Here is an 11,622-nt window from a genome sequence, read left to right as displayed (position 1 = left end):
TTTCAGATTTGTGGCGAAGGGGAAACGTCCACATGAAGTGGGAAAAATCGTCGACAATAATGAGGTAATATTTGAAACCAGAATTGCTCAAAAGCGGTGAAGTCCAAAGATCACAATGAATCAACTTAAAAGGTTCGACACTTATTGAAGTAAACCTAGCGAAGGGCAAGCGCACGTGTTTGCCAAGTTGACATGCATGACAAACATGTGTGGCTGCTTTATTTCATGAGATAAAGGAGTTCTTATGAAGTTGGGACATGGCGTCGCGTCCCGGGTGACCTAAGCGACGATGCCATAGCTCGGTGGTGGTGGTGGCGAGGAGTCCATGGGCGTGGTGGGTGAGGACCGCGGATGGGAAGACGTAGAGGTCGCCGAGGCTATTGCAGCGAAGAATCACGGCCTTGGTGCGAAGGTCCTTCACAGAAAAGCCGAACGGGTCAAATTCAATTGAGCAAAGATTGTCAATAGTGAAACGACGAACGGAAAGTAAATTTTTGACAAAAGTAGGAACAACTAAGACATTGCGAAGAAGAAGAGAGCGAGCAGAAGTATTGAGAGATGTGTCGCCGGTGTGAGAGATGGGCAAGGTGGAGCCATTACCCACGGTGACAGTAGAAGAAGCGGAGGAAGGAACGAGAGTGTGGAGCATACCGGGGTCGGAGGCCATATGTGCGGTGGCTCCGGAGTCCATGACCCACTCACCAACGGTCGAGGGTGTAGCCGCGTTGTTCAGGGCAGCAAGAAGAGCCGAGCAGTCCCACGCTGGTGCACCGCCGTAGCCGGGAATCGGTGGAGCGTTCGTGCCGAACGACTGGCCATGCAGGGGCGCGAGAGAGGTGAACGCCTCGGCCGGCGGCAGCACTGGAGGGCGCGGCCCAAGGAGGCCTGCGCTGGAGTTAGCCCGTGTCATGATGGGGGCCTGGAACGGCTGCGGCCCCGCCTGGAACTGTTGCCCCGTATACGGGTTGAAACAGACCCAGGGGCCGATCGAGGAGGACGCCCTGCGCTGGGAGTTGTTGTCGAGAGAACCGGAGCGGCCGCCACCACTGTATCCACCGCCAGTGTTGCCGCCGCCACCGGACTTCTTCTTCTTCCAGTTGCCGCCGTTGCGGCTCCCACCAGAGGGGCTGCCCCCGTTGTTGTTGCCGTGTCGAGCACCGTCGCCGTGGTCCGACCCGCGGTGGTGACCAGAGGAGTTGGAGCCGCCGGTGCCATGGGAGGGCGTACTGCCATAGAGGGCAGTCTGGTTCCCAATCGCGATGGAGTTCGCGAGTTGAGTCTCGCGGAGAGTCAGCAGGGACCTCGTCTGGCTGAAAGACGGAAGAGGGTTCTGCATAGTCACGATAGTCGTGATGTCCGAGAAGCGCGGATTGAGCCCTCGAAGGCAGTTGAGGACGAGAGTTTGGTCGGAGACGGGAGTGCCGACATCGCTCAGGGCGTCGGAGAGTGCCTTTAGACGGTGACAGTAGGCGGTGATGGAGAGATCGCCTTGGGCGAGGCCGCGGAATTCCGCCTCGAGGTAGACCGCGCGGGTCAACTGATTGTCCAGGAAAAGATTGGAGATGAGCGTCCAAGCCTCCTGAGCAGTTTGGTCCTCCGCCATAATAATGTCTAGAATCTCGTCGGAGATGGACCCGTAAAGCCACGAGCGGACAATATAGTCCTCACGAGTCCAGTCCGGGGTGCGGTCCGCCTCGGCAGTGACAGCGTTGACGTGGGAGAGCAGATCGTGCTTGCCGAGAAGGACGCGAACCAGCATCCTCCACTTGGTGAAGTTGGAAGCATGGAGGTCCAGGGTGACGGGAACGTGAGTACGCACGCTGGCGACGTTCACGGCCGGCGACGCAGCAGCGGGTAGGACGGCCGAGATCACGGCACCGGTGGTGGTGTTGGTGGTGGCGGGGAACGTCGGGGAGGAGAGAGAGCTGCTGGTGCTGGACGAGGTGGTCATCGTGTGGCGGTGAGAGGTCTGGAGGCTGGCGATGTGAGAGAAGGAGAGGATGGATCGGTGTAGTCTGATACCAAGAAAACTAGTATTGCTGTGCAATTCACGCCACCTGAAGGGTGCCTTGTATTCACATATATAGGAATTACATGCCTTGCTAATCAAGGTGAATCAGAGAGATCCCAACCGAAATATACAACAAGGATTCGGTAGGATTACATTCCTATTACATGTGATATGAACAAAAGGAAATACTTTAACACTCTTGTCTATTGACTATATACGCTCACAATGTCGTGGGTCCCAGATGTCAGGAAAACACTAGGAGGAAGCATTTTATTTTTCCATACGCTGACATGATGGGCCCCTACTGTCATCCTCTCCACGTACTTCTGCCGATTCCTGTTGTTTGTTGACCATGGTGACAACGCGAGAGGGCGGCGCCGCGGCGAGCGCACCAAAGCGCAAGGAGGACGACGGCGAGGCCTCAGACGTTGGCGTTAACGATTTAGGAGATGGTGGGGCGGCAATGCATGCGCTGAGGCGCAACCAGCCGTGGGAGGCGAAAGCAAGCGGCCCCGCCGGCGCTGGTTTGGATTTGGCAGCTGGAGGAAGACAGGACTGAAGAAACACGACAGACTGTAAAAGCAGTAGGAGTACTTAACAACCTTAACTGAAACCAGTAGGGGCACTTAACAACCATAGCTGAAAGCAGTATGAGTACTTATACAGGTTCAACCGTACAAAGCACGCCTCGAATAGTGCTACTTTGCCTACAGTTAACCAAGGGTGAGGCCGCCAAGCCCCAGGACAAGGCCCAGGCGCCACCCTGCGCATCCACAACCTTCTGAAAGCGCCTTCATCTCGCAATTTGGTCAATAAACATGATATTTGCTTTAGAGCCATGGAAAAGCAGGAACATAATCTTCTGTCCTATTCTCCAAGATGGACAGGCCTTCATTATTTGAGACCACCCAAGAATAAGTATCTTTTCACCTCCAAGGGGAATGGAGTAGGTCGACATAAACATCAGGTTGTGACCAAGTGCAAGTCTGACCCGACCATGGTCAGGCATCTATATAGGAACAATATAACTGGGCAGTTTCTGTTTCAAGAAGATCACAGCTGTAAAACTGTGTATAAGCAATAGTTTATGAACAACATATATAACAGAAAACAGCTCATACCATAAGTTTCTCGACACAGTTGGACCTGTTCAACGAGTGCAACAGTGGCCACTACAGGAATCAACTACTTTGTCGTCCGCCAATGCAGACGACAAAGGCATGGACGGCGGACGGCAAAAGGCGCCGGCAAAGATAGGATTGGTAAAGACCTTCTTTGCCGTCTGCTTTCTGAAGCGGACGGCAAAGGGGCCTTTGCCATCAGCGGCTGACGGCAAACAAAGCCGACGGCAATAAATTCGCTGTTAGTCCGTTAGGTGGCTAACGATAGTCTTTGCCGTCCGCGGCTGACGACAAAGAGTATCAGGCCTTTGCCGTCTGCCACTGTAGGCAAACTGACCAAATGGGTCAGCTTCAAGGAAACACAGGTGGCTGCCACGTGGCTTCTTTGCTGTCCGCGGCGGACGGCAAAGAGCCCGTTGCCGTCGGTGGCAGACGACAAAGAGCCTGCATTGCCTCTTCTTTTCTGTTTTTTGAAATCCAAAAATTTTCACAGCAAATATATATATATATATATATATATATATATATATATATATATATATTTCACAGTGCTATTTCACAGCAAACATATGACATATCCAGCACATAAGTTTCATCGTACATAGCAAGTTCATACATAGCAAGTACATAGCAAGTTCATACATATATAGTTCCATCCATTCATACATAGCAAGTTGCACATACACATTGTTCCATCCATACATATTACCATGCAAAGTTTCATCAAGATAGCAAGTTCCATCATAGCAAGCTCGAAGAATACTAGAAGAGAATGAAAGAAAAAACAAGCACTCCATTATAGCAAGCTAGCTTCCGTGAAGTGAATGAAATCTGCAAAATAGCAAATAAGAAAGTTAGAAAAAGGTGAGTAGAAGAAGACTAGAAGAAGAAGTATATGTCATTTATGAGCTAACTTAGTTGAAATGGATCGTTTATGAGCTAACTTAGTTGAAATGGATCATTTATGAGCTAACTAAGGGGAAATGGATCGTTTATGAGCTAACTTAGGTGAAATGGATCGTTTATGAGCTAACTTAGGTGAAATGGATCGTTTATGAGCTAACCTAGGTGAAATGGATCGTTTGTGAGCTAACTTAGGTGAAATGGATCGTTTATGAGCTAACATAGGTGAAATGGATCATTTATGAGCTAACTTAGGTGAAATGGATCGTTTATGAGCGAACCTAGGTGAAATGGATCGTTTATGAGCTAACTTAGGTAAAATGCATCATTTTAGAGCTAACCTAGGTAACATGGGTCATTTTGGAGCTAACCTAGGTAAAATGGGTAATTTTAGATCTAACCTCGGTAAAATGGATCATTTGGAGCTAACCTATGTAAAATGGGTCATTTTAGAGCTAACTTGGGTAAAATGGATCATTTATGAGCTAACTAAGGTAAAATGGGTCATTTTAGAGCTAACTTAGGTAAAATGGATCGTTTATGAGCTAACTAAGGTAAAATGGATCATTTTAGAGCTAACTTAGGTAAAATGGATCGTTTATGAGCCAACTAAGCTAATTATGCCATTTTTGACATAAGTAAGCTAACTTCATGTCATTATTGAGCAAACCTAGTTAACTAAGCATATTAGAGCTAACTTAGGTCATTTTGGAGGAAACAAAGCTAAGTATAGATCGTTTTAGAGCTAACTTAGGTAAAATGAATGGTTTTGGAGGTCAGTAAGCTTATTAAGTCATTTTGAAGGAAATAAAGCTAAGTCTAGGTCTTTATGCATTTGTTAAGCAAAACACTAGAGAAACTTACCGTGATTATGGAGGTGTGGGAGCGGGCTGGCTCGTGCCGGTAGCTGGAGAAGGATCGTGTGATGCTTGTCTGAAGTTACGCTGCACCAAAGATCATTTCCAATGTCTTGTTAGCATGATGACACTCAAATCTTAAGACTAGCAAGTAATGTCCATTCAAATTAAACTCACCGTGGTCCCAGGAGCAATCTCTGGCATCGGCGGAGCGGTCTGACCGGACTTCTCGCACACAAACTACGCATTTGGTTTTGACGACTCAGTCATACTAGTTAGTAATGAGACAAACACTACATGAATGTTTTGGCTAATCGGCAGAAGAAACTTACCACAAGGAGCTCGTAGATGGCCCTTGCCTGCATGTCATTCCGTGCCCTCTCCTCCTCCAACATCTTTGTAGTCCTCTCCTCTAACTCCCACTGCCTCTCCACCACCTCCGCCAGAAGTTTCTCCGTTCTATCTCTCTCACTCAGTATAGCAGCCCGCAACACCACTCCTCATTAGCATTTGTAATCATTGATGGAAGCGCACACAATGTAATGGAGAAAGATAGTTGAGTACGTATAACTAACCTTGAAGGCGAGTTGGACTGGCCGTTCACAAGGCCTTATCTCAGGAGCGGATCTTGACTGGCGCGCCTTGATCTCCGGGAGAGTGCTAGGACAACGGATAAGTCCATCTCCAATGGCTATCGAGCCATGGGATCTCCCGCCACCAGCTATCATCACCAGCTCTGGATCAATGGGACCCTGGCTCGGATTAAAGTCCTCCCCTTTCCTCGCATTCCCCTGATCTCTATATTTCATGAGCTTGTCGTGGGAGGAGATGTTGGTGAAGTTGTTTGCATCATCGAGGTCAGACGGAGAGAATGCCTTGACTTTCTTGTAAGAGGCAGTATGGGCCATGGCATAGAGGTCGTACACCTCTGGCACCTTATCCGCCTTATTGTAGCGTGCCTGAAAGAGAGAAACAAAGTAAATTAGTAATTAAAGGTCTCAAGCTAGCATGATGAATGAATTGCATGAATCATGAAGCAAACCACATACCCAAATCCGCCCGAACTGATATAAGTTGGAGCTGCCTTGATGGTGTGGCACACCTTCCATTTGGGCACGTTTGTCCTTGGCCGCGTTGTGGACGGCTAGCCATTCTTTTGAGCACCACTCATTGACCAACACCTCCCAACAATCCATCCGATCCGCACACCATCTCGGAGGCGCCTAAGATAGCAAATAGAAACTTGAGCGCTACTGCTATGAATTACTAAATGAAGGAAGTAAGTAAAAGGCCTTAAGAATTACCTTCATGTACTGCTCCTTACTCAGGAACTTCTCGTGGCACGCTGGCTTGGGCTTCTTGATACCACGCAAGGCGTAGTAGTCTCGAACAGCCTGCACCCGAGCCTCGTGCCGTAAGTTCTGTAGTAGGCACTTGCAGACGTTATCGATAACATTTTCCGCTTCCTCCTCGTATCCCTCCTCACACGTGTAGAATGTCTGCAATCAAATGAGACTATATTGATTAGTACAATTAATAACTAGCTAGTTGAAGATTTTTAATTGTGTAAAGGAGAAATTACCCATAACTTTCTGATCACCACGTCTACCCAAGACATCGTCGATAATCTCACCCGGCGGGGCCGGGGTAGCCAAGTAGTGCTCCCATCTCAATCCAAGCTCTGGAAGCCGACCCTCACCAGGCAACGTGACAAAACCCGGGAAGTTTTGCCGCAAAGCACTCCAAGGACGGAGTTGGGCCGGCGGACTTTCTCATGGTGGTCCTAACCCCTGCAGCATGACAAGGCCAACACATTAGATATTTGAAGAAACGTGAATGCAGAAGGTACAAAAAGATTAAATGCACTTACCTCTCACCATCAGGGAAAATGAACCACCTCTGCTCGCGGGTCGCCGGCACGGACGGGAGTCATGTACATCCACGCTGGTAGACGGTGCCCCCTCCTCCTCCTCAATATCAGTCAGCTCCCCGCCATCATCAGCATGGCCACTCGGCCTCTCAGGCTGATCTGGCCAGGTACCCCATCCAGACGTGTTCTCGTCCGGGGTCTCGTGGGCCGAAGGCCTGTCGACACGAGGCTCATGGGCCAAAGGCCCGTGGACCCGAGGCTCGTGGACCGGAGTCCGTGTAGCGTCCTCCTCGGACGAGTCCACCCTAGCAGTCACGTGCTCGGGTGAAACAGCTGGGTATGGCGACGAGGAAGGCACCCTAGCAGTCACCCTACCTCCTCTCCCGCGACCACGTGCTCCAACTCCTCTCTTCTTCCCTCCCTTACCTCGTCCCTTGCTAGGCACCACGGTCGACGAAGAAGGGCCCGGCGGTGTCGCCATACTGTCCAGCAACGCTCGGCGGAGAGGTGTGTCGGTGTACAAAAGAAGGGGTGCACCTTTGTACCCCTTTACTTCTGCATGGGCAGTTGGAGCCGCGCGCATGTCAACACCAAGCAGAGCAGGGGAGGTGAACCAAGGCAAAACCGAAGCCCAAGACAGCCAGGGCAACGCCAAGACCAAGAACGCAAAGAAGCAGAGGGCCGGAGCAGTTTCCCTAGGCAAGACCCTTGTCGGGGACTGCCTTAGCAGCCCCGGCAAGACCCTTGCCGGGGCAGTGCACCCAAACACCAACAGGGAGAGCCACCCTTGAGCCCACGTCCCCAACACCATCAGCCACGTGGGGCTAGGGCTCGGGAGGCACCTCCGTGGTGGCACGCAGATCTTTGTGAAGACATATTCAAGATCAGATGAGGATTACAAGACAAGGATCCTCGACAAGATCCTTGCCGAGGAGAGCCACGAGACCCCCGGCAAGATTCTTGCCGGGGACGACAGCGCGCCACGGCACGACCCTTGCCGGGTCCCCCGGCAAGGCTCTCATTGAAGACGCCGGCGGGGCCACTGCCAGACCCGCACTAGACAAGTCTCCGCCACCGTTCGCATGCAGCTGCCAGCCCAAACCAGCTGGGCAGGCACCTTCGTGGCAACATGCAGCTTCCAGGCCAGCTCAGCAGGCGCCTGCCTGGCGGCATGCAGATCTTCGTGAAGACCCTACCACCGCGCCACCTCAGCTGCCTGCCTGCCTACATGGCGCCGCACGCATCGCTGGCCAGGGCGCATGTCAAAGCGAGGAGGAGCGGCGACGGACGGGACGGGCCTCGCCCCCGTCCCCGATAAAGCTGGGGGACACCTCAGCGGAGCATTAAATGCGACTTGTCCTGTAATACGAGCGATAAGCTCGCAATACTGTACGCCTTTCCACCTCCTGTGTGCCACTGTGGCAGCCCCTTTCGCCTATAAAAGGAGGCCCATGGCATACTGGAGGATTCGGCTCTTTCGAACCACGCGCTCACCATAGCTAGTTCGAGAGCTCAAGAACTCTCTGTAATATACCCACCAAAGCAGGAGTAGGGTTTTACGCATCCTCGCGGCCCGAACCTGGGTAAACGATCCTTGTGCTGACTACTGATCCTACTCTTCTTGCAACCCTGCGCCCTGGCAACCGTAGTAGGGATTCTTGTGATCCCATAGGTGTCGTTCCACACCGACATCCTTGGCGCGCCAGGTAGGGGGCGCAATTGTGAGAATCTGGTATAGTAGTTAGCCTAGCAGTTCCTCATTGCCATGAATCCCAAGAAGGAGATGGCCAGGAGAAAAAGGGCGCCGCCTACAAACGCGAAGGACGCCAGCGCGGCAGCAGAAAGGCTAAGTCATTCGGAACTTTGAGTTACTTCCTTTTATATATAAGGTTATCGTCCTCGGAGATCTTGCCTATGTATGAGAAACCTGCACACAAAGGGGCCCTCCCGCAGTTGGCAACGCCCGTGTTCTATTTCGAGTCCGCTCAACAGCTCAAAGCGGCCGCGTCGAGAGTGGCACGGTAGCCTTCCGCACTTGGCAACACTCCGGACTCTGACTCAAGTCAAACTCGATAGTTCGGGCGGCCGCGCTAAGGGCAGTAAGGTGGTTCGCCTGGCAGCAAGCACACCCGGCAGGCCAATGGGGATCCGTCCCCAAGATGCCGCCTTGGGTTTACGTGCCGGCGAACCTACCCGGTTAACGTAGGGTGGACACACAAAGGAAAATCGAACGGGAAAATAACATGCATGATACTAAAAGTGCTGCAGAGTCATATCACATCAAATTGTTGCTGTGGTTCTAACTAGAGATAGCAATTGTCTTGGTTGTGAACCTGCAGCGGCGATAAGAAACGGGGTGCCTAATCCCGGCGCTGGCCCTCCACCCTCAGAATTCTGCCGACACAGCTGATGATGGGCTTGATGCGCTCCGTGAGTGGCGCGAGGTCGGTACCTTCCGGCAAGCTCTCCAGCGCGGCGTCGAAGTCGATGTCGGGGTACCAGTGTGCCACCTTGGTGAGAACCTTGGTCATGGCGCCCTGGCAAAGCCTTTGGGCCTCATCGGCCAGCGAGGCCGCCTGGTTGGCGTGAAGCTGCTCCAAGGCCCCGAGAACACACTCGAAGAACAAGGTCAGCTTGGTGTTGGTGGTCCCGCTACGCTCCGGGGCGTACCTCACGCTTGGCATCCCCATGGTAGCCAACTGCGCGGTGATCCTGCCGGCGACGTCCTCGAGGCGGCCGATCCAGCAGTTCACGCCCTCCTTGAAATCCTTGTGCTCGGCGGCCTCGTTCTTCTACAGCTGCTTCTCGGTCTCCAGCTCCTTGGCCAGGATCGCCCCCCGCGTTTTGGCCTCCGTGAGCATCCCCTCGAGGCCCTGCAGCTTCAGCGTGAGGTCCTCAACGGACTTGTTAGCCTCGGAGAGCTCCCCAGCCCTGCTGATGGCCGTGCCCTGCGCCTCCGTCAGGGCGCTGTTGAGCATGTCCTTCTCCTGGGACAGCTTCAGGGCCTGCTCCTTCAGCCCGTCCCGCTCCGCCTCCAGCTCCTTCGCCTTGTCGGGGTGAACCTGGGTCTGGGCATCGAGCGCCTCTTTGTGCCTCTGCTCCTGCTCACTGGTCCACCGCAAGACAAGCTTCTCCACCTCTTCATCCTTGCCGTGAAGCGTGGCGGCAAGCTTCTCCTCGCGCGGGGCGAGGTCCTCTTCCTGAGAGTTTAGCATGGCCTGGTGCTGGGTTCGGGCGGCCTCGGCTGCGGCGGCCAAGCCTGCCGTCGTCTCCTGGGCCTTCTCGATGTTGGCCAGCTTCATGGTGAGCTCCACATCACGCTTGGCCAGCTCGCCCTGGGCGGCCTTCAGCTCGTCGCGAGCCTCGCCGAACCAGTCTTGCGTCTCGGCGACGCGCTTCTGGAGGTCTGCCTCCGCCTTCTCCACCACCGCCGTCCTGGACTTAGCCTTGTACAGGCGGGCGCGGTGGAGCGCCTGGAGCTTCCGGAAGCTGGCGCCCATGGCGTGGAGGAGCCGCTCTTCCTGCGAGCCGTCCCCTCCAACGCTCGGCTCATCGACGACCTCATGCCCGGCAGCGGCAAGCACTTCGTCGTCGAACACCTCTCCCTCGACGGGTGCCCTGGTGCTCGACGCGCCTGGAAGGTGGACGAACAAGTCGTCACACACCCTCAGGTACTTGCCGGAGCCGGAAGCAGTAGAGGAGGAAGGCTGGTCATCAGCCAACTCCTCCTCCTCCTCCTCCTCGGCAGCGGCCCTATCAGCCTCCCCAGCAGGCCCCTTGCCGGTCTCCTCAGCGGTGGCCTTGCCAGCCTCCCCGGCAGGCCCCTTGGCGGCGTCCTCAGCAGCGCCCTCGGCGGCCTCCTCGGCGGCGATCCTCTCGGCGTCCGCCTCGGTGGCCTTGGTGACGTCCTCGATGATGGCGTCAACGTCCTCTGGGTTCACCGAGGAGGAACCTGGACACCGGAGAAGGGGGTGAGGCAAGGCAAAGACCAAGGGTCAGCAAGAGAGAAAAAGGAACAGGGACGAGAGGCAAGCGACTTACCACCGCCGGTGCCAGGCTGGAAAAAAGAAGTCCCCTCCCCGCCACCATTTAGCGTCGAGGCAAAGCCGCCAGCGCCCAAGTTCTCCTCCTCCTCCTCCATGTGCGTGGGCTCGGTGCTTGGCGCCCTACTGGGGACGCCCCTCGGGGCGGTGTGGTCTATGGGGGCGGCTTGTTGGCAGTAGCCCTCAGCGGCTCCTGGTGCTGCCGCTCTCCTCCTGCATACCCGGCAATGTCACCACCAAAGTATCGTACCCCTAACACGTGTCGAGCAAGGGAGGGTGGTGAGCTTACGCTGGGGGCTAGACCGGGGGCTGCTGTCCGGGCAACTCAACACCACTAGTGGCGCCCTTCAAGTACCAGCCGAGGGCTGGCCACCCGCCGAGGTCTTGGCCCTCTTCACCCTTTGGGCCAGCGTCTCCACATCCCTGCCAGGATAAAAACAAGTCAAGACAAGCGACACAGATTGAGAAGGCAGAGATGACGGGAAGGAGCCAGATACTTACTCATTGTCCGCCTCCTCCTCTGCTGTTTTCCTCTTCCTCCTCGGGCTGAGGGACCCGTAGTCAAAAGTGACCCCCGCGTCGGCATCCGCTGGAGGTAGGGAGGAGGGCGGAGTCTGCGGGCGCGTGGACGAAGAAGAAGCAGATGCCTTCTTGCTCGCTGCCGCAGCCTTCACCACCTTCTTCGCCGCCGCGGCCCTCGTCTGGCGCGCGGACTCCTACGGGGACTTTGGCCGCCGCGCGGCCCTGGCGGACCGCACCGGCTCGCTGGAAGTGGCTCGCCGCAGGACTCGCCCTCTCCCCGTGGCCGGAGGGTCAA

At 54.3% G+C, this 11,622-nt stretch overlaps 1 protein-coding gene across 1 annotated transcript; it reads right to left on the bottom strand.

Moving 5' to 3' along the window:
• Positions 1-223: 223 nt before the first annotated feature.
• On the bottom strand, positions 224-1,951 carry LOC141026914 (uncharacterized). The gene has a single exon (XM_073503793.1). It carries the CDS (start codon positions 1,949-1,951, stop codon positions 224-226), a length of 1,728 nt encoding a protein of 575 aa, XP_073359894.1.
• Between the last annotated feature and the right edge of the window lie 9,671 nt (positions 1,952-11,622).

The sequence above is a fragment of the Aegilops tauschii genome, chromosome 7 (genome assembly GCF_002575655.3).
Source record: "Aegilops tauschii subsp. strangulata cultivar AL8/78 chromosome 7, Aet v6.0, whole genome shotgun sequence".
Classification (NCBI taxonomy): domain Eukaryota; kingdom Viridiplantae; phylum Streptophyta; class Magnoliopsida; order Poales; family Poaceae; genus Aegilops; species Aegilops tauschii.
Note: the sequence above shows the minus strand (reverse complement) of the source record. Positions and strands in the feature narration are given on the sequence as shown.

Bases quoted from the DNA above. Each gene is read 5' to 3' on its own strand.
- LOC141026914 (XM_073503793.1), bottom strand. From the start codon at position 1,951: ATGACCACCTCGTCCAGCACCAGCAGCTCTCTCTCCTCCCCGACGTTC.